The 23,135-nt window shown below is 55.0% G+C and overlaps 1 protein-coding gene across 1 annotated transcript in view; it reads right to left on the bottom strand.

The window, feature by feature from the left end:
• LOC139242687 (uncharacterized) overlaps positions 1–21,083 on the bottom strand; it is a 134,881-nt gene extending 113,798 nt beyond the window's left edge. The window contains exons 1-4 of the mRNA XM_070870481.1: positions 20,675–21,083; positions 15,112–15,420; positions 4,748–5,008; positions 197–318 (exon numbers count right to left, since the gene is read on the bottom strand). Coding sequence (XP_070726582.1) covers positions 197–318; positions 4,748–5,008; positions 15,112–15,420; positions 20,675–20,876 — 894 coding nt within the window. The 5' untranslated portion in view covers positions 20,877–21,083. The remainder of the gene's footprint in view (positions 1–196; positions 319–4,747; positions 5,009–15,111; positions 15,421–20,674) is intronic.
• Between the last annotated feature and the right edge of the window lie 2,052 nt (positions 21,084–23,135).

The following is a 23,135-nucleotide window of genomic DNA, read 5'->3' as shown; positions in this document are numbered from 1 at the left end:
CTCCAATCCCCTCCCCCCCCCCCCTCTCTCCTCCCTCCCCTCCTCCCCTTCTCTCTCCCTACTCTGCCCTCCACTCCCCTCCTCCCCTCCCCTCTCCTCCGATCCTCTCCCCTACCCTCCCCAACCTCTCCCGCAACCCCACCCCACGCCCAGACCCACGCCCACCTCGCGATACGTTGATGGGACCCTGACTCACCCTTAGCGTCCTCTGGATGAAGAAGATGGTGAAAACAATGAGGAGGAGCAGGAGGGTGAACACAGCGAGCAGCGTGATCCGGTTGGAGGAGAGGTTCGGGTCGCCCACACTGTAGTCCAGCGCTGCAAGGGATGCAAAAGGCGGCCATTTTAGAGCAGGCCTCAGAAAAACCTCCAGCCCTGTTCCCCAGTTCCTTGCAAGTCTTGATCTCCATATCCCTGGGGGTGAGACCACACTGGGAGCACCATGCTCCGTTCTGGTCTCCATATACCTGGGTGAGACCACACTGGGAGCACCGTGCACAGTTCTGGTCTCCATATACCTGGGTTAGACCACACTGGGAGCACCGTGCACAGTTCTGGTCTCCATATACCTGGGTTAGACCACACTGGGAGCACCGTGTACAGTTCTGGTCTCCATATACCTGGGTGAGACCACACTGGGAGCACAGTGCACAGTTCTGGTCTCCATATACCCGAGTTAGACCACACTGGGAGCACCGTGCTCCGTTCTGGTCTCCATATACCTGGGGTGAGACCACACTTGGAGCACCGTGCACAGTTCTGGTCTCCATATACCTGGGTTAGACCACACTGGGAGCACCGTGCTCCGTTCTGGTCTCCATATACCTGGGTTAGACCACACTGGGAGCACCGTGCACAGTTCTGGTCTCCATATACCCGAGTTAGACCACACTGGGAGCACCATGCTCCGTTCTGGTCTCCATATACCCGAGTTAGACCACACTGGGAGCACCATGCTCCGTTCTGGTCTCCATACACCCGAGTTAGACCACACTGGGAGCACCGTGCACACAGTCCTGATCTCCATATCCCTGTGTTAGACCACATTCATTGAAGGGGAAGGGAGATAACGATGTGAGGGAGATGGAAATTGCCCATCCCGATTTGGCCCCTTGAGATGGTCGTAGTGAGCCACCTTCTTGAACCGCTGCAGTCCGTGTGGTCAAGGTGCAGTTAGGGAGCGAGTTAGAAACAGAGACAATAGGTGCAGGAGCAGGCCAATCGGCCCTTCGAGCCTGCACCGCCATTCAATGAGTCCATGGCTGAACATGTAACTTCTGTACCCCCTTCCTGCTTTCTCGCCATACCCCTTGATCCCCCCCGAGTAGTAAGGACTTCATCTAACTCCCTTTTTGAATATATTTAGTGAATTGGCCTCAACAACTCTCTGCGGTAGAGAATTCCACAGGTTCACCACTCTCTGGGTGAAGAATTCTCTCCTCATCTCGGTCCTAAATGGCTTATCCCCTTATCCTTAGACTGTGTGACCCCCTGGTTCTGGACTTCCCCAACATCGGGAACATTCTTCCCGCATCTAACCTGTCCCGTCCCGTCAGAATTTTAGATGTTTCTATGAGGTCCCCTCTCATTCTTCTGAACTCCAGTGAATACAAGCCCAGTTGATCCAGTCTTTCTTGATAGGTCAGTCCCGTCAGAATTTTAGATGTTTCTATGAGATCCCCCTCTCATCCTTCTGAACTCCAGTGAATACAGGCCCAGTTGATCCATTCTTTCCTCATATGTCAGTCCCGTCAGAATTTTAGATGTTTCTATGAGATCCCCCTCTCATCCTTCTGAACTCCAGTGAATACAAGCCCAGTTGATCCAGTCTTTCTTGATAGGTCAGTCCCGCCATCCCCGGGAATCAGTCTGGTGAACCTTCGCTGCACTCCCTCAATAGCAAGAATGTCCTTCCTCAGGTTAGGAGACCAAAACTGAACACAATACTCCAGGTGTGGCCTCACCAAGGCCCTGTACAACTGTAGCAACACCTCCCTGGCCCCTGTACTCAAATCCCCTCGCTACGAAGGCCAACATGCCATTGGCCTTCTTCACCGCCTGCTGTACCTGCATGGCCAACCTCCAATGACTGATGTACCATGACACCCAGGTCTGGTTGCACCTCCCCCTTTTCCTAATCTGTCGCCATTCAGATAATATTCTGCCTTCGGGTTCTTGCCCCCAAAGTGGATAACCTCACATTTATCCACATTATACTGACATCTGCCACGCATTTGCCCCGCTCACCTAACCTGTCCAAGTCACCCTGCAGCCCAATAGCGTCCTCCTCGCGGCTCACACCGCCACCCAGCTTAGTGTCATCCGCAAACTCGGGAGATATTACGCTCAGTTCCTTCGTGGAAACCGTGAATGTATACGGCGATGATACCCGGGACTGTGAGCCAGCGATGGAGCAGGAAGAGCCGATATGTTCCGCGGTCAAGGGGCTCGGGTGCGTGACTCGGAGGGGAACGTGGAGGTGAGCGATGTTCCCCGCGGGACCTTCTGCCCTTGCCCTGCCCGGCGGCAGGGGGGTCCCGGGTTTGGCAAGGGGCTGCCGCAGGACACCTTGTGGACGGTGAACACTGCTGCCACGGCACACCGGCGGCGGAGGGAGTGGACGGTGAAGGTGGTTGGGTTGTCTGCCCATCGAGCGGGCGGCTGTCCCCGGCTCGGTAAAAGGGGGAGGTGCAACCAGACCACGGTGGTCAGGGTACGTCGGTCATTGAAGGTTGGCCATGCAGGTACAGCAGGCGGTGAAGAAGGCAAATGGTTATGTTGGGCCTCCATAGCGAGGGGATTTGAGTACAGGGGCCAGGGAGGTGTTGCTACAGTTGTACAGGGCCTTGGTGAGGCCACACCTGGAATATTGTGTACAGTTTTGGGTCTCCTAACCTGAGGAAGGACGTTCTTGCTATTGAGGGAGTGCAGCGAAGGTTCACCAGACCGATTCCCGGGATGGCGGGACTGACCTATCAAGAAAGACTGGATCGACTGGGCTTGTATTCACTGGGAGTTTCAGAAGAATGAGAGGGGGGGTCCTCATAGAAAGGTTTAAGATTCTGACGGGACGGGACAGGTTCGAATGGTCCCGAATGTTGGGGAAGTCCAGAACCAGGGGGGTCACACAGTCTAAGGATAAGGGGGTAAGCCATTTAGGACCGAGATGAGGAGAAACTTCTTCACTCAGAGAGTGGTGAACCTGTGGAATTCTCTACCGCAGAGAGTTGTTGGGGCCAGTTCACTAAATATATTCAAAAAGGGAGTTAGATGTGGTCCTTACTACTCGGGGGGGATCAAGGGGTATTGGAGAGAAAGCAGGAAGGAGGTACTGAAGTTGAATGTTCAGCCATGAACTCATTGAATGGCGGTGCAGGCTCGAAGGGCCCAATGGCCTACTCCTGCACCTATTGTCTCTGTTTCTATGTCTCTATGTCCCGGGTGCTTTCGAGCTTGTTGAGTGTTAGTGAGGGGGGCAAGTTACCCTTGACCCCGCGGGACTGCGAAGGAGATTCGCCCAAGAGGAAGCAACTCATAACAGCAAACAGCTGGCCGAGGGTGCAGCTTACACTAACACCCTGCGACGCCCAGCGCTAAAACCGCGATCAGTTGCCAAGATGCAGTTCGTGACCCAGTTTTACTGGTTTCCAAACAGCTGCAATGCGTTTCGAAGGCCCCCTCGAGATCGCTTCGAGGCACAGCTAGTCTACTTTCACTTTCTGCGTCAATTCTGGGCAAACACTCCCAGGGCAGGTCCAGGGGGTTAGATACAGAGTAAAGCTCCCTCTACACTGTCCCCATCAAACACTCCCAGGGCAGGTACAGGGGGTTAGATACAGAGTAAAGCTCCCTCTACACTGTCCCATCAAACACTCCCAGGGCAGGTACGGGGGGGTTAGATACAGAGTAAAGCTCCCTCTACACTGTCCCATCAAACACTCCCAGGGCAGGTACAGGGGGTTAGATACAGAGTAAAGCTCCCTCTACACTGTCCCCATCAAACACTCCCAGGGCAGGTACAGGGGGTTAGATACAGAGTAAAGCTCCCTCTACACTGTCCCCATCAAACACTCCCAGGGCAGGTACAGGGGGTTAGATACAGAGTAAAGCTCCCTCTACACTGTCCCATCACACACTCCCAGGGCAGGTACAGGGGGTTAGATACAGAGTAAAGCTCCCTCTACACTGTCCCATCAAACACTCCCAGGGCAGGTACAGGGGGTTAGATACAGAGTAAAGCTCCCTCTACACTGTCCCATCAAACACTCCCAGGGCAGGTACAGGGGGTTAGATACTGAGTAAAGCTCCCTCTGCACTGTCCCATCAAACACTCCCAGGGCAGGTACAGGGGGTTAGATACAGAGTAAAGCTCCCTCTACACTGTCCCATCAAACACTCCCAGAGCAGGTACATGGGGTTAGATACAGAGTAAAGCTCCCTCTACACTGTCCCATCAAACACTCCCAGGGCAGGTACAGGGGGTTAGATACAGAGTAAAGCTCCCTCTACACTGTCCCCATCAAACACTCCCAGAGCAGGTACAGGGGGTTAGATACAGAGTAAAGCTCCCTCTACACTGTCCCATCAAACACTCCCAGGGCAGGTACAGGGGGTTAGATACAGAGTAAAGCTCCCTCTACACTGTCCCATCAAACACTCCCAGGGGGCAGGTATTCCCTTAGCCCACACCACCCCCCTCCCCTTACCCCCTCACCGCGACCTGATTCGATCGCCCGTTGAAACTTACCGGACACGTCCAGGAGGTAGCCCACCGAGCCGACAAGCCCGCCGTGGCGGTACAGGTTGCAGGTCCAGTTGCCGGCCTGCGAGGCCGTGACGCGGGCGATGTAGAGGCTCCCGTCCGCCTCCCGCGTCCAGCCCTCCTCGTCGCCAGCGCTGCCATTCTCGCGCCGGCACTCCACCGTCTCCACCCCCTCTGGGTAGCTGGTGTTGACTTCCAGCCGGAGCGCCGATCCCACCGAAACCGGTCCCGGCCGGCTGGCCACGACTGGGGGGGGGGGGCACAGAAGGAGAGCGGGGCGATCAATGAGGCGTCGCCGAAATAGCTTCCCGTTCCGCGCGTCAATTCAACTCTAATTGCTCTCAGCCCGTGCTTACTTAAGAGCCATCGAACTCTGATTGACTTGCGCCCTTGTTTACTCAACTGCAATTAAGCTCCCATTCACCTGAGCCCATGTTTACTTCACAACAATTAAACTCTGATTGACCTGCGCCCATGTTTACTTAACAGCAATTCAACTCTCATTCACCTGAGCCCATGTTTACTTCACAATTAAACTGTAATTCACCTGAGCCCATGTTTGCTTCACAACAATTAAACTCTGATTGACCTGAGCCCATGTTTACTTAACAGCAATTCAACTCATTCACCTGAGCCCATGTTTACTTCACAATTAAACTGTAATTCACCTGAGCCCATGTTTACTTAACAACAATTAAACTCTGATTGACCTGTGCCTGTGTTTACTTAACAACGATTAAACTCTAATTCACCTGAGACCATGTTTACTTCACAACAATTAAACTTAGATTGACCTGCGCCCTTGTTTACTTGACAGCAATTCAACTCTCATTCACCTGAGCCCATGTTTACTTCACAACAATTAAACTCAGATTGACCTGCGTCCATGTTTACTTAACAGCAATTCAACTCATTCACCTGAGCCCATGTTTACTTCACAATTAAACTCTAATTCACCTGAGACCATGTTTACTTCACAACAATTAAACTTAGATTGACCTGCGCCCTTGTTTACTTGACAGCAATTCAACTCTCATTCACCTGAGCCCATGTTTACTTCACAACAATTAAACTCAGATTGACCTGCGTCCATGTTTACTTAACAGCAATTCAACTCATTCACCTGAGCCCATGTTTACTTCACAATTAAACTGTAATTCACCTGAGCCCATGTTTACTTAACAACAATTAAACTCTGATTGACCTGTGCCTGTGTTTACTAAACAACGATTAAACTCTAATTCACAGAGGCCATGTTTACTTCACAACAATTAAAGTCAGATTGACCTGTGTCCATGTTCACTTGACAGCAATTCAACTCTCATTCACCTGAGCCCATGTTTACTTAACAACAATTAAACTGTAATTCACCTGAGCCCATGTTTACTTAACAACAATTAAACTCTGATTGACCTGTGCCTGTGTTTACTTAACAACGATTAAACTCTAATTCACCTGAGACCATGTTTACTTCACAACAATTAAACTCAGATTGACCTGCGCCCTTGTTTACTTGACAGCAATTCAACTCTCATTCACCTGAGCCCATGTTTACTTCACAACAATTAAACTCAGATTGACCTGCGTCCATGTTTACTTAACTGCAATTAAGCTCTAATTCACCTGAGCCCATGTTTCCTTAACAACAATTCAACTCTAATTCACCTGAGCCCATGTTTACTTAACAACAATTAAACTGTAATTCACCTGAGCCCATGTTTACTTCACAACAATTAAACTCTGATTGGCCTGCGTCCATGTTTACTTGAGAGCAACAAAACTCTGATTGACCTGTGCCTGTGTTTACTTAACAACGATTAAACTCTAATTCACCTGAGCCCATGTTTACTCAACAACAATTGAACTCAGATTGACCTGCGTCCATGTTTACTAGACAGCAATTCAACTCTAATTCACCTGAGCCCATGTTTACTTAACAGCAATTGAACTCTGATTGACCCGCGCCCGTCTTTACTTAACAACAATTAAACTCTAATTTAACTGAGCCCGTGCTTACTGAACAACAGTTTGTATTGAAATAGCTTCTTTATCATAGGCAAACATTCACAGAGAATTATGAAATTAATAGATTTGACCCCGAGCTGCAGAAGTAGAAATTAGGGCAGGTGACCAAAAGCTGGGTCAGAGAGGTGGGTTTTAAGGAGCGTCTCGAAGGAGGAGGAGAGAGAGGTTCGAGAGGCGGAGAGGTTTAGGGAGGGAGTTCCAGAGCTTGGGGCCCAGGCAACAGAAGGCACGGCCAGCGATGGTGGAGCGATTATAATCAGGGATGGTCAGGAGGGCAGAATTAGAGGGGCGCAGAGATCTCGGGGGGTTGTGGGGTTGGAGGGGGTTACAGAGATCGGGAGGGGAGTAGGGGCTGGAGGGGGTTACAGAGATAGGGAGGGGTGTAGGGGCTGGAGGGGGTTACAGAGATAGGGAGGGGTGTAGGGGCTGGAGATTAGAGAGATAGGGAGGGGTGTAGGGCCTGGAGGGGGTTACAGAGATAGGGAGGGGTGTAGGGGCTGGAGGGGGTTACAGAGATAGGGAGGGGTGTAGGGGCTGGAGGTTAGAGAGATAGGGAGGGGTGTAGGGGCTGGAGGGGGTTACAGAGATAGGGAGGGGTGTAGGGGCTGGAGAGGGTTACAGAGATAGGGAGGGGTGTAGGGGCTGGAGGGGGTTACAGAGATAGGGAGGGGTGTAGGGGCTGGAGAGGGTTACAGAGATAGGGAGGGGTGTAGGGGCTGGAGGGGGTTACAGACATAGGGAGGGGTGTAGGGGCTGGAGGGGGTTACAGAGATAGGGAGGGGTGTAGGGGCTGGAGGGGGTTACAGAGATAGGGAGGGGTGTAGGGGCTGGAGGGGGTTACAGAGATAGGGAGGGGTGTAGGGGCTGGAGGGGGTTACAGAGATAGGGAGGGGTGTAGGGGCTGGAGGGGGTTACAGAGATAGGGAGGGGTGCAGGGGCTGGAGGGGGTTACAGAGATAGGGAGGGGTGTCGGGGCTGGAGGTTAGAGAGATAGGGAGGGGTGTAGGGGCTGGAGGAGGTTACAGAAATAGGGAGGGGTGTAGGGGCTGGAGGAGGTTACAGAGATAGGGAGGGGTGTAGGGGCTGGAGGAGGTTACAGAGATAGGAAGGAGTGTAGGGGCTGGAGGTTGCAGAGATAGAGAGGGGTGTAGGGGTTGGAGGAGGTTACAGAGATAGGAAGGGGTGTAGGGGCTGGAGGTTACAGAGATAGGGAGGGGTGTAGGGGCTGGAGGGGATTAGAGAGATAGGGAGGGACAAGGGGCCATGGAGGGATTTGCAAACAAGGATGGAGAATTTTGAAATCGAGTCGTTGCTTAACTGGGAGCCAATGTAGGTCAGTGAGCACAGGGGGTGATGGGTGAGTGGGACTGGGTGTGAGTTAGGACACGGGGTCAGTGAGCACAGGGGGTGATGGGTGAGTGGGACTGGGTGTGAGTTAGGACACGGGGCACAGGGGGTGATGGGTGAGTGGGACTGGGTGTGAGTTAGGACACGGGGCAGTGAGCACAGGGGGTGATGGGTGAGTGGGACTGGGTGTGAGTTAGGACACGGGACACAGGGGGTGATGGGTGAGTGGGACTGGGCGTGAGTTAGGACACGGGGCACAGGGGGTGATGGGTGAGTGGGACTGGGTGTGAGTTAGGACACGGGGTCAGTGAGCACAGGGGGTGATGGGTGAGCGGGACTGGATGTGAGTTAGGACACGGGGTCAGTGAGCACAGGGGGTGATGGGTGAGTGGGACTGGGTGTGAGTTAGGACACGGGGTCAGTGAGCACAGGGGGTGATGGGTGAGTGGGACTGGGTGTGAGTTAGGACACGGGGCACAGGGGGTGATGGGTGAGTGGGACTGGGTGCGAGTTAGGACACGGGGCACAGGGGGTGATGGGTGAGTGGGACTGGGTGTGAGTTAGGACACGGGGCACAGGGGGTGATGCGTGAGTGGGACTGGGTGTGAGTTAGGACACGGGGTCAGTGAGCACAGGGGGTGATGGGTGAGTGGGACTGGGTGTGAGTTAGGACACGGGGCACAGGGGGTGATGGGTGAGTGGGAGTGGGTGTGAGTTAGGACACGGGGTCAGTGAGCACAGGGGGTGATGGGTGAGTGGGACTGGGTGTGAGTTAGGACACGGGGCACAGGGGGTGATGGGTGAGTGGGACTGGGTGCGAGTTAGGACACGGGGCACAGGGGGTGATGGGTGAGTGGGACTGGGTGTGAGTTAGGACACGGGGCACAGGGGGTGATGCGTGAGTGGGACTGGGTGTGAGTTAGGACACGGGGTCAGTGAGCACAGGGGGTGATGGGTGAGTGGGACTGGGTGTGAGTTAGGACATGGGGCACAGGGGGTGATGGGTGAGTGGGACTGGGTGTGAGTTAGGACACGGGGTCAGTGAGCACAGGGGGTGATGGGTGACTGGGACTGGGTGTGAGTTAGGACACGGGGCACAGAGGGTGATGGGTGAGTGGGACTGGGTGTGAGTTAGGACACGGGGCACAGGGGGTGATGGGTGAGTGGGACTGGGTGTGAGTTAGGACACGGGGCACAGGGGGTGATGGGTGAGTGGGACTGGGTGTGAGTTAGGACACGGGGTCAGTGAGCACAGGGGGTGATGGGTGAGTGGGACTGGGTGTGAGTTAGGACACGGGGCAGTGAGCACAGGGGGTGATGGGTGAGTGGGACTGGGTGTGAGTTAGGACACGGGGTCAGTGAGCACAGGAGGTGATGGGTGAGTGGGACTGGGTGTGAGTTAGGACACGGGGTCAGTGAGCACAGGGGGTGATGGGTGAGTGGGACTGGGTGTGAGTTAGGACACGGGGCACAGGGGGTGATGGGTGAGTGGGACTGGGTGTGAGTTAGGACACGGGGCACAGGGGGTGATGGGTGAGTGGGACTGGGTGTGAGTTAGGACACGGGGTCAGTGAGCACAGGGGGTGATGGGTGAGTGGGACTGGGTGTGAGTTAGGACACGGGGTCAGTGAGCACAGTGGGTGATGGGTGAGTGGGACTGGGTGTGAGTTAGGACACGGGGTCAGTGAGCACAGGGGGTGATGGGTGAGTGGGACTGTGTGTGAGTTAGGACACGGGGTCAGTGAGCACAGGGGGTGATGGGTGAGTGGGACTGGGTGTGAGTTAGGACACGGGGTCAGTGAGCACAGGGGGTGATGGGTGAGTGGGACTGGGTGTGAGTTAGGACACGGGGCACAGGGGGTGATGGGTGAGTGGGACTGGGTGTGAGTGAGGACACGGGGTGAACGGCCGAGACTTGGATCACCTCGAGTTTACGTCGGGTGGAACGTGGGAGGCCGGAGAGGAGCGCAGAGCGTCGGAACTGTCGAGTGTGGGACTGTTCGGGCCGGGCATCGCCATCGCACAGAACAACAACCCGGATTCTCCGGGTCATTACCACATTGTTGTTTGCGGGAGCTTGCTGTGCGCAAAATTGTCTGCCGCGTTTCCCCCGCGCGTTGCAACAGCGACTGCACTGCCGGAGTACGCCCTTGGCTGTCGGGCGCTTTGGGACGCCTGGGGGCCGTGAAAGGCGCTCTCGAAATGCAAGTCTCCTTTTTTTTCTTCCCGCTTTCCAGACGTGCCAATTGACGTTGGCATCGCCGGACAATTCTGGAAAGCGGCCCGCTGTTTCCCCCTCCCCCCTCCCCCCAATCTGTCCGCAACGGTCAGGTTTACAGGGATCAGGGAGCGCCGGGAAGCCTGACCACAGAGGTCAAGTGTCGGGGTGCGGGGCGGGGGTCGTGGGGTCAGGGGTGAAAGTTCGAACCGTGGGGGGTGGCCCCAGATTTAACGTACTTGCGGAGGGGTTGTTGGGGGGCCGGGGAGGAAGGGGTAGGGGAGGGAGGTGTCGAGGGGATTTGAGGGGTACGTGTCTCCACCCGGAGGACGGGTGGTGTGGTTGAGGGCGGGGGAGGCTGGGGGGGGGTGGGGGAGATTCTGGGGCAGGGCCTGGAACCCACAGGGCCCGAAAGACACCCTCGCCAACGCGAGGCTGCGCGACCCCCGGTTCGAACTTTCACCCCTGCCCCCACACCCCGACACTTGACCTCCGTGGTCATGCTTCCCGGTGCTCCCTGATCCCTGTAAACCTGACCGTTGCGGACAGCGGGGGTGGGGCGGACAGCGGGAGGGCGAGAGATTCGGCCGGGGATGGCTCTCGGTCGGACGCCCTGGGCCCGAAATGGCCCCCTGCAGCCCCGGCAATTCACACGGTCCGGACGTCCCCCTCCAAACCTCGCGGACGGGCGACGCTGAGGGGGCGAGGGGAGGGAAGGTTTTGACCGAGTGGAGACCGAGGGAGAATGCACTCGCTCGGGAGAAGAAGGAGAGGTGATCTGACGGAGAGCTATCAGATTATGAGGGCGGGGGAGCTCAACACGGTGGATGCAGAGAGGATGTTCCCACTGATGGGGGGGAGACTAGAACTAGAGGGGGCATGGTCTTAGAATAAGGGGGCCGCCCATTCCAAACTGAGATAAAGCACATGGGATTGGGGGTAGTGTGCTGACCTGGATTGAGAACTGGTTGTCAGACAGGAAGCAAAGAGTAGGAGTAAATGGGTACTTTTCAGAATGGCAGGCAGTGACTAGTGGGGTACCGCAAGGTTCTGTGCTGGGGCCCCAGCTGTTTACACTGTACATTAATGATTTAGACGAGGGGATTAAATGCAGTATCTCCAGATTTGCGGATGACACTAAGTTGGGTGGCAGTGTGAGCTGCGAGGAGGATGCTATGAGGCTGCAGAGTGACTTGGATAGGTTAGGTGAGTGGGCAAATGCATGGCAGATGAAGTATAATGTGGATAAATGTGAGGTTATCCACTTTGGGGGTAAAAACAGAGAGACAGACTATTATCTGAATGGTGACAGATTAGGAAAAGGGGAGGTGCAACGAGACCTGGGTGTCATGGGACATCAGTCATTGAAGGTTGGCCATGCAGGTACAGCAGGCGGTGAAGAAAGCAAATGGCATGTTGGCCTTCATAGCGAGGGGATTTGAGTACAGGGGCAGGGAGGTGTTGCTACAGTTGTACAGGGCCTTGGTGAGGCCACACCTGGAGTATTGTGTACAGTTTTGGTCTCCTAACCTGAGGAAGGACATTCTTGCTATTGAGGGAGTGCAGCGAAGGTTCACCAGACTGATTCCCGGGATGGCGGGACTGACCTATCAAGAAAGACTGGATCAACTGGGCTTGTATTCACTGGAGTTCAGAAGAATGAGAGGGGACCTCATAGAGACGTTTAAAATTCTGACGGGTTTAGATGCAGGAAGAATGTTCCCGATGTTGGGGAAGTCCAGAACCAGGGGGTCACATAGTCTGAGGATAAGGGGTAAGCCATTTAGGACCGAGATGAGGAGAAACTTCTTCACCCAGAGAGTGGTGAACCTGTGGAATTCTCTACCGCAGAGAGTTGTTGAGGCCAATTCACTAAATATATTCAAAAAGGGAGTTAGATGAAGTCCTTACTACTCGGGGGATCAAGGGGTATGGCGAGAAAGCAGGAAGGGGGTACTGAAGTTGCATGTTCAGCCATGAACTCATTGAATGGCGGTGCAGGCTCGAAGGGCTGAATGGCCGACTCCTGCACCTATTGTCTGTGTTTCTATGTTTCTATGTTTCTGGTGAATCTGTGGGATTCGCTGCCTCGGAGAGCGATGAGAGCCGGGACATCGAATATATTTACGGCGGAGATAGACAGCTCCTGAACCGACAAGGGGATAAGCGGGCGGGGAAGTGGAGCTGTGTCCACGATGGGATCAGCCACGGTGGTGTTCAATGTTGGAGCGGGGCCTCGAGGGGGCCGTATGGCCCCCCCCCCCCACCCAACTCCTGCTCCTGTTTCTGATGCTCTGATGTACTCAAAGCCCCTTGCAATGGAGGCCAACATACCGCTTGCCTTCCCGACTGCCTGCTGGACCAGGGGCTTTGCTTGTTTTCGATGACTGGTGTCCAAGGGACAGCCGGGTCTCTCCGCACATCCCCCGCGTGCCAAGACATCAGCATTGAAAGAACACGGCATCCAAAAGTGGACAACCTCACATTTATCCACGTTACGCTGCATCTGCCATGCTTTTGCCCATTCTCTGGGGAGGTATCAGCGGATTGGAGAGCAGCTCATGTAAGGCCTCTGTTTAAACAAGGGGGGGGCAGACAAAAGGCAGGTAACTATAGGCCGGTTAGTTTAACATCTGCAGTGGGGGAAAATGCTTGAAGCTATCATGAAGGAAGAAATAGCGGGACATCGAGATAGGAATAGTGCAATCAAGCAGACACCACACGGATTCATGAAGGGGAAATCATGTTTAACTAATTTACTGGAATTCTTTGAGGATATAATGAGCATGGTGGATAGAGGTGTACCGATGGATGTGGTGTATTTAGATTTCCAAAAGGCATTCGATAAGGTGCCACACAAAAGGTTACTGCAGAAGATAAAGGTACGCGGAGTCAGAGGAAATGTGTCGGCACGGATCGAGAATTGGCTGGCGAACAGGAAGCAGAGAGTCGGGATAAATGGGTCCTTTTCGGGTTGGAAATCGGTGGTTAGTGGTGTGCCACAGGGATCGGTGCTGGGACCACAACTGTTTACAATATACATAGATGACCTGGAAGAGGGGACAGAGTGTAGTGTAACAAAATTTGCAGATGACACAAAGATTAGTGGGAAAGCGGGTTGTGTAGAGGACACAGAGAGGCTGCAAAGAGATTTAGATAGGTTAAGCGAATGGGCTAAGGTTTGGCAGATGGAATACAATGTCGGAAAGTGTGAGGTCATCGACCTTGGGGAAAAAAACAGTAAAAGGGAATATTATTTGAATGGGGAGAAATTACAACATGCTGCGGTGCAGAGGGACCTGGGGGTCCTTGTGCATGAATCCCAAAAAGTTAGTTTGCAGGTGCAGCAGGTAATCAGGAAGGCGAATGGGATGTTGGCCTTCATTGTGAGAGGGATGGAGTACAAAAGCAGGGAGGTCCTGCTGCAACTGTACAGGGTATTGGTGAGGCCGCACCTGGAGTACTGCGTGCAGTTTTGGTCACCTTACTTAAGGAAGGATATACTAGCTTTGGAGGGGATACAGAGACGATTCACTCGGCTGATCCCGGAGATGAGGGGGTTACCTTACGATGATGGATTGAGTAGACTGGGTCTTTAATCGTTGGAGTTCAGAAGGATGAGGGGTGATCTGATAGAAACACTTAAAATAATGAAAGGGATAGACAAGATAGAGGCAGAGAGGTTGTTTCCACTGGTCGGGGAGACTGGAACTAGGGTGCACAATCTCAAAATACGGGGGAGCCAATTTAAAAGCGAGTTGAGAAGGAATTTCTTCTCCCAGAGGGTTGTGAATCTGTGGAATTCTCTGCCCAAGGAAGCAGTTGAGGCTAGCTCATTGAATGTGTTCAAGTCACAGATAGATAGATTTTTAACCAATAAGGGAATTAAGGGTTACGGGGAGCGGGCGGGTAAGTGGAGCTGAGTCCACGGCCAGATCAGCCGTGATCTTGTTGAATGGTGGAGCAGGCTCGAGGGGCTAGATGGTCTACTCCCTGTTCCTAATTCTGGTGTTCTTATGTTCTTATGTTCCTATTGAATGGCGGAGCAGGCTCGAGGGGCTCGATGGTCTACTCCTGTTCCTACTTATTATGTTCTTATGTTCCTATTGAATGGTGGAGCAGGCTCGAGGGGCTAGATGGTCTACTCCTGTTCCTACTTATTATGTTCTTATGTTCCTATTGAATGGTGGAGCAGGCTCGAGGGGCTCGATGGTCTACTCCTGTTCCTACTTATTATGTTCTTATGTTCCTATTGAATGGCGGAGCAGGCTCGAGGGGCTAGATGGTCTACTCCTGTTCCTACTTATTATGTTCTTATGTTCCTATTGAATGGCGGAGCAGGCTCGAGGGGCTAGATGGCCTACTCCTGTTCCTACTTATTATGTTCTTATGTTCCTATTGAATGGCGGAGCAGGCTCGAGGGGCTAGATGGTCTACTCCTGTTCCTACTTATTATGTTCTTATGTTCCTATTGAATGGCGGAGCAGGCTCGAGGGGCTAGATGGCCTACTCCTGTTCCTACTTATTATGTTCTTATGTTCCTATTGAATGGCGGAGCAGGCTCGAGGGGCTAGATGGTCTACTCCTCCTGTTCCTAATTCTTACGTTCTTGTGTTTTTATCTCCCCCTTCAATCAACCCCTTGGTCATTTTTTTTTTTGCTGAATTCTATCGAAGGATTCTGAATTCTGAAAACGCAAATATACGACATCTACCGGCTCTCCCCCCGCCCGCCCCCGTTGTCCATTCGATCAGCTCACCCTGGGCCAGCGCCAGTCTCACGGTCCGCTCGATCCGACGGCCCGACACGTTGAGGTAGCCCGTGTACAGTCCTCGGTCGGAAGGCAGCACGGGCAAGAGAGTCAGCGTCAGGTGCCCGGAGCCCAGCTCCGACACCAGCCGGCTCCCGGGGATGGCCGCCGTGTTTTCTCGCCGCGTCCCGTTGCCTCGCAGCCAGCCGGCCTGGACCCGCCCCTCAGGGACGGTGGGCGCCAGGCCCAGGCACAGGCGGGCGGGCGCTCCCAGGCCGGCGTACGTCGTGGGGATCTCTTCCTTGGGGCCGGCGAAGCCTTCGCCCGTTTCCGAGACAAAGGGGAAGAAAGGTCAGAGTTAGCGAGGGGTGGAGGCGGGGTGGTGTGCATGGGGGGGGGGGGGGGTGGAGGGGGGGGAGAGAGCAGGGGAGACACGACCCAACTCTGCCGGTCTCCGCGAGATCCCGCAAATTTCCCCCCGCCCGCCGCTGGAAGGACAGGCGCACCAACGTGAGCGTCCTCGACCAGGCGGACATCCTCAGGGGGTGATGGGTGAGTGGGACTGGGTGTGAGTTAGGACACGGGGCACAGGGGGTGACGGGTGAGTGGGACTGGGTGTGAGTTAGGACACGGGGCACAGGGGGTGATGGGTGAGTGGGACTGGGTGTGAGTTAGGACACGGGACACAGGGGGTGATGGGTGAGTGGGACTGGGTGTGAGTTAGGACACGGGGCACGGGGGGTGATGGGTGAGTGGGAGTGGGTGTGAGTTAGGACACGGGGCACAGGGGGTGATGGGTGAGTGGGACTGGGTGTGAGTTAGGACACGGTGTCAGTGAGCACAGGGGGTGATGGGTGAGTGGGACTGGGTGTGAGTTAGGACACGGTGTCAGTGAGCATAGGGAGTGATGGGTGAGTGGGACTGGGTGTGAGTTAGGACACGGGGTCAGTGAGCACAGGGGGTGATGGGTGAGCGGGACTGGGTGTGAGTTAGGACACGGGGTCAGTGAGCACAGGGGGTGATGGGTGAGTGGGACTGGGTGTGAGTTAGGACACGGGGCACAGGGGGTGATGGGTGAGTGGGACTGGGTGTGAGTTAGGACACGGGGCACAGGGGGTGATGGGTGAGTGGGACTGGGTGTGAGTTAGGACACGGGGCACGGGGGGTGATGGGTGAGTGGGAGTGGGTGTGAGTTAGGACACGGGGCAGTGAGCACAGGGGGTGATGGGTGAGTGGGACTGGGTGTGAGTTAGGACACGGGGCACAGGGAGTGATGGGTGAGTGGGACTGGGTGTGAGTTAGGACACGGGGTCAGTGAGCACAGGGGGTGATGGGTGAGTGGGACTCGGTGTGAGTTAGGACACGGGGCACAGGGGGTGATGGGTGAGTGGGACTGGGTGTGAGTTAGGACACGGGGCACAGGGGGTGATGGGTGAGTGGGACTGGGTGTGAGTTAGGACACGGGGTCAGTGAGCACAGGGGGGGATGGGTGAGTGGGACTGGGTGTGAGTTAGGACACGGGGTCAGTGAGCACAGGGGGTGATGGGTGAGTGGGACTGGGTGTGAGTTAGGACACGGGGCACAGGGGGTGATGGGTGAGTGGGACTGGGTGTGAGTTAGGACACGGGGCACGGGGGGTGATGGGTGAGTGGGACTGGGTGTGAGTTAGGACACAGGGTCAGTGAGCACAGGGGGTGATGGGTGAGCGGGACTGGGTGTGAGTTAGGACACGGGGCAGTGAGCACAGGGGGTGATGGGTGAGCGGGACTGGGTGTGAGTTAGGACACGGGGTCAGTGAGCACAGGGGGTGATGGGTGAGCGGGACTGGGTGTGAGTTAGGACACGGGGCACAGGGGGTGATGGGTGAGTGGGACTGGGTGTGAGTTAGGACACGGGGCACAGGGGGTGATGGGTGAGTGGGACTGGGTGTGAGTTAGGACACGGGGCACGGGGGGTGATGGGTGAGTGGGAGTGGGTGTGAGTTAGGACACGGGGTCAGTGAGCACAGGGGGTGATGGGTGAGTGGGTCTGGGTGTGAGTTAGGACACGGGGTCAGTGAGCACAGGGGGTGATGGGTGAGTGGGACTGGGTGTGAGTTAGGACACGGGGTCAGTGAGCACAGGGGGTGATGGGTGAGTGGGACTGGGTGTGAGTTAGGACACGGGGACAGTGAGCACAGGGGGTGATGGGTGAGTGGGACTGGGTGTGAGTTAGGACACGGGGCAGTGAGCACAGGGGGTGATGGGTGAGTGGGACTCGGTGTGAGTTAGGACACGGGGCACAGGGGGTGATGGGTGAGTGGGACTGGGTGTGAGTTAGGACACGGGGCACAGGGGGTGATGGGTGAGTGGGACTGGGTGTGAGTTAGGACACGGGGTCAGTGAGCACAGGGGGGGATGGGTGAGTGGGACTGGGTGTGAGTTAGGACACGGGGTCAGTGAGCACAGGGGGTGATGGGTGAGTGGGACTGGGTGTGAGTTAGGACACGGGGTCAGTGAGCACAGGGGGTGATGGGTGAGTGGGACTGGGTGTGAGTTAGGACATGGGGGCAGTGAGCACAGGGGGTGATGGGTGAGTGGGACTGGGTGCGAGTTAGGACACGGGGTCAGTGAGCACAGGGGGTGATGGGTGAGTGGGACTGGGTGTGAGTTAGGACACGGGGCACAGGGGGTGATGGGTGAGTGGGACTGGGTGTGAGTTAGGACACGAGGTCAGTGAGCACAGGGGGTGATGGGTGAGTGGGACTGGGTGTGAGTTAGGACACGGGGTCAGTGAGCACAGGGGGTGATGGGTGAGTGGGACTGGGTGTGAGTTAGGACACAGGGCACAGGGGGTGATGGGTGAGTGGGACTGGGTGTGAGTTAGGACACAGGGCACAGGGGGTGATGGGTGAGTGGGACTCGGTGTGAGTTAGGACACGGGGCAGTGAGCACAGGGGGTGATGGGTGAGTGGGACTGGGTGTGAGTTAGGACATGGGGTCAGTGAGCACAGGGGGTGATGGGTGAGTGGGACTGGGTGTGAGTTAGGACACGGGGCACAGGGGGTGATGGGTGAGTGGGACTCGGTGTGAGTTAGGACACGGGGTCAGTGAGCACAGGGGGTGATGGGTGAGTGGGACTGGGTGTGAGTTAGGACACGGGGTCAGTGAGCACAGGGGGTGATGGGTGAGTGGGACTGGGTGTGAGTTAGGACACGGGGTCAGTGAGCACAGGGGGTGATGGGTGAGTGGGACTGGGTGTGAGTTAGGACACGGGGTCAGTGAGCACAGGGGGTGATGGGTGAGTGGGACTGGGTGTGAGTTCGGACACGGGGCACAGGGAGTGATGGGTGAGTGGGACTGGGTGTGAGTTAGGACACGGGGTCAGTGAGCACAGGGGGTGATGGGTGAGTGGGACTGGGTGTGAGTTAGGACACGGGTCAGTGAGCACAGGGGGTGATGGGTGAGTGGGACTGGGTGTGAGTTAGGACACGGAGCAGTGAGCACAGGGGGTGATGGGTGAGTGGGACTGGGTGTGAGTTAGGACACGGGGCACAGGGGGTGATGGGTGAGTGGGACTGGGTGTGAGTTAGGACACGGGGTCAGTGAGCACAGGGGGTGATGGGTGAGTGGGACTGGGTGTGAGTTAGGACACGGGGCAGTGAGCACAGGGGGTGATGGGTGAGTGGGACTGGGTGTGAGTTAGGACACGGGGCACAGGGGGTGATGGGTGAGTGGGACTGGGTGTGAGTTAGGACACGGGGCACAGGGGGTGATGGGTGAGTGGGACTGGGTGTGAGTTAGGACACGGGGCACAGGGGGTGATGGGTGAGTGGGACTGGGTGTGAGTTAGGACACGGGGTCAGTGAGCACAGGGGGTGATGGGTGAGTGGGACTGGGTGTGAGTTAGGACACGGGGCAGTGAGCACAGGGGGTGATGGGTGAGTGGGACTGGGTGTGAGTTAGGACACGGGGCACAGGAGGTGATGGGTGAGTGGGACTGGGTGTGAGTTTCCGATTCCGAGGGACTGTCTCTGACGGAAATCTCACTCCACGTGTTCGCGGGGCTGATTCAAACACAGGCAGCATCAGATACAGGGTCGAAATAAGATGGAGAAACTCCGACTCATCTCAGTCGTAAATGGCCGACCTCTTATCCTGAGTCTGTTTGAGCACTGGTTCGAGACTCCCCAAGAATAAGGGGTCGGCAATTTATGACTGAGGGGAGGAGAAATTTCTTCTCTCAGAGGCTGGTGAATCTTTCGAATTCTCTGCCACTGCACGAAGACTCAGTCGTCGAGAATATTCAAGGCAGACATCGATAGATTTTTAGGATATTAAGATAGTACAGGAAAGCTCCCTCTACACTGTCCCATCAAACACTCCCAGGGCAGGTACAGGGGGTTAGATACAGAGTAAAGCTCCCTCTGCACTGTCCCATCAAACACTCCCAGGGCAGGTACAGGGGGTTAGATACAGAGTAAAGCTCCCTCTACACTGTCCCATCAAACACTCCCAGGGCAGGTACAGGGGGTTAGATACAGTGTAAAGCTCCCTCTACACTGTCCCGTCAAACACTCCCAGGGCAGGTACAGCACGGGGTTAGATACAGAGTAAAGCTCTCTCTACACTGTCCCATCAAACACTCCCGGGGCAGGTACAGGGGGTTAGATACAGAGTAAAGCTCCCTCTGCACTGTCCTGTCAAACACTCCCAGGGCAGGTACAGGGGGTTAGATACAGAGTAAAGCTCCCTCTACTGTCCCATCAAACACTCCCAGGGCAGGTACAGCACGGGGTTAGATACAGAGTAAAGCTCTCTCTACACTGTCCCATCAAACACTCCCGGGGCAGGTACAGGGGGTTAGATACAGAGTAAAGCTTCCTCTACACTGTCCCATCAAACACTCCCAGGGCAGGTACAGGGGGTTAGATACAGAGTAAAGCTCTCTCTACACTGTCCCATCAAACACTCCCAGGGCAGGTACAGCACGGGGTTAGATACAGAGTAAAGCTCTCTCTACACTGTCCCATCAAACACTCCCAGGGCAGGTACAGGGGGTTAGATACAGAGTAAAGCTCCCTCTACACTGTCCTGTCAAACACTCCCAGGGCAGGTACAGGGGGTTAGATACAGAGTAAAGCTCCCTCTACACTGTCCCATCAAACACTCCCAGGGCAGGTACAGGGGGTTAGATACAGAGTAAAGCTCCCTCTACACTGTCCCATCAAACACTCCCAGGGCAGGTACAGGGGGTTAGATACAGAGTAAAGCTCCCTCTGCACTGTCCTGTCAAACACTCCCAGGCCAGGTACAGGGGTTAGATATAGAGTAAAGCTCCCTCTACACTGTCCTGTCAAACACTCCCAGGCCAGGTACAGGGGGTTAGATACAGAGTAAAGCTCCCTCTACACTGTCCCATCAAACACTCCCAGGGCAGGTACAGGGGGTTAGATACAGAGTAAAGCTCCCTCTACTGTCCCATCAAACACTCCCAGAGCAGGTACAGCAAGGGGTTGGATACAGAGTAAAGCTCCCTCGACACTGTCCCATCAAACACTCCCAGGGCAGGGACACATAAAGAGGCTGCTTACCGAAGATCTCCAGTGTGTAGGGAACGTTGATGGTTTTTCCATCGTAGCTGACATGACATTCCCAGGCTCCCCGATCTCTGACCTCCAGTGCCTTGATCCTCAGTGTCCTCCCCTGGTCCTCGGTGCCGATCCTGTCGGAGACCTGCACCGGGGAGCCCCCTCGCCGCCATCGCACGCTGGCCTGTGACAGGGCCTCGGACATGCCGCAGACAAGCCTCAGGCCACTGCCCTCCACGGGCGTCCCCGGGATATCGGCAATCACTTCAAGAGGGAGGGGAGAGAAAGAGAGAGCAAAGCGTCAACCAAAATTCGGGCCGCTCCTCCTTCAGCCTTGGGCGAACCGCGGGGCCCACAGAGCTGCTGTGGCAGCAAATCCAGCCCCAGGCCCCAAACGCCGGTCCACGACGGCAACAATTCAGCCCCTGTTTACTTCACGGCAATTAAACTCTGAGTGACCTGCAACAATTCAGCCCGTGTTTACTTCACAGCAATTAAACTCTGAGTGACCTGCAACAATTCAGCCCCTGTTTACTTCACGGCAATTAAACTCTGAGTGACCTGCAACAATTCAGCCCGTGTTTACTTCACAGCAATTGAACTCTGAGTGACCTGCAACAATTCAGCCCGTGTTTACTTCACAGCAATTAAACTCTGAGTGACCTGCAACAATTCAGCCCGTGTTTACTTCACAGCAATTAAACTCTGAGTGACCTGGGCCCGTGTTTACAGAACAGCAAGGACAACTTGTGTCGGTATAAGAACAGAAGAACGCAAGAAACGGGAGCAGGAGTCGGCCATTCGGCCCTTCGAGCCTGCACCACCATTCAATGAGTTCATGGCTGAACATTCAACTTCAGTACCCCCTTCCTGCTTTCTCACCATACCCCTTGATCCCCCGAGTAGTAAGGACTTCATCTAACTCCTTTTTGAATATATTTAGTGAATTGGCCTCAACAACGTTCTGTGGTAGAGAATTCCACAGGTTCACCACTCTCTGGGTGAAGAAGTTTCTCCTCATCTCGGTCCTAAATGGCTTACCCCCTTATCCTTAGACTGTGTGACCCCCTGGTTCTGGACTTCCCCAACATCGGGAACATTCTTCCTGCATCTAACCTGTCTAAACCCGTCAGAATTTTAAACGTTTCTATGAGGTCCCCCTCTCATTCTTCTGAACTCCAGTGAATACAAGCCCAGTTGATCCAGTCTTTCTTGGTAGGTTAGTCCCACCATCCCGGGAATCAGTCTGGTGAACCTTCGCTGCACTCCCTCAATAGCAAGAACGTCCTTCCTCAGGTTAGGAGACCAAAACTGAACACAATACTCCAGGTGTGGCCTCACCAAGGCCCTGTACAACTGTAGCAACACCTCCCTGCCCCTGTACTCAAATCCTCTCGCTATGAAGGCCAGCATACCATTTGCCTTCTTCACCGCCTGCTGAACCTCCAATGACTGATGTACCATGACACCCAGGTCTCGTTGCACCTCCCCTTTTCCTAATCTGTCACCATTCAGATAATAGTCTGTCTCTCTGTTTTTACCACCAAAGTGGATAACCTCACATTTATCCACATTATACTGCATCTGCCACGCATTTGCCCACTCACCTAACCTATCCAAGTCACTCTGCAGCCTCATAGCATCCTCCTCGCAGCTCACACTGCCACCCAACTTAGTGTCATCCGCAAATCTGGAGATACTACATTTAATTCCCTCGTCCAAATCATTAATGTACAGTGTAAACAGCTGGGGCCCCAGCACAGAACCCTGCGGTACCCCACTAGTCACTGCCTGTCAGGTCATGAAACGTCTCAAGATGCGTCACAGGAGTGTTACGATGTTGAACGTTTGATAACCGAGCCAGACGAGGAGATATCAGCGCAAAAAGCTGGGTCAGAGAGGTGGGTTTTAAGGAGCGTCTCGAAGGAGGAGGAGAGAGAGGTTCGAGAGGCGGAGAGGTTCAGGGAGGGAGTTCCAGAGCTTGGGGGTACCAGGCAACAGAAGGCACGGCCCACCGATGGTGGAGCGATTATAATCGGGGAATGGTCAGATAGGGCAGAATTAGAGGAGCGCAGAGATCTCGGGGGGTTTGTGGGGGCTGGAGGGGGTTACAGAGATAGGGAGGGATGTAGGGGCTGGAGGAGGTTACAGAGATAGGGAGGGGTGTAGGGGCTGGAGGTTACAGAGATAGGGAGGGGTGTAGGGGCTGGAGGGGGTTACTGAGATAGGGAGGGGTGTAGGGGCTGGAGGGGGTGACAGAGATAGGGAGGGGTGTAGGGGCTGGAGGGGGTTACAGAGATAGGGAGGGATGTAGGGGCTGGAGGAGGTTACAGAGATAGGGAGGGGTGTAGTGGCTGGAGGTTACAGAGATAGGGAGGGGTGTAGGGGCTGGAGGTTACAGAGATAGGGAGGGGTGTAGGGGCTGGAGGGGGTTACAGAGATAGGGAGGGGTGTAGGGGCTGGA

This window comes from Pristiophorus japonicus, unplaced genomic scaffold, assembly GCF_044704955.1.
Source record: "Pristiophorus japonicus isolate sPriJap1 unplaced genomic scaffold, sPriJap1.hap1 HAP1_SCAFFOLD_144, whole genome shotgun sequence".
Lineage (NCBI taxonomy): Eukaryota > Metazoa > Chordata > Chondrichthyes > Pristiophoridae > Pristiophorus > Pristiophorus japonicus.
This window is presented reverse-complemented; position numbering and strand designations above follow the sequence as displayed.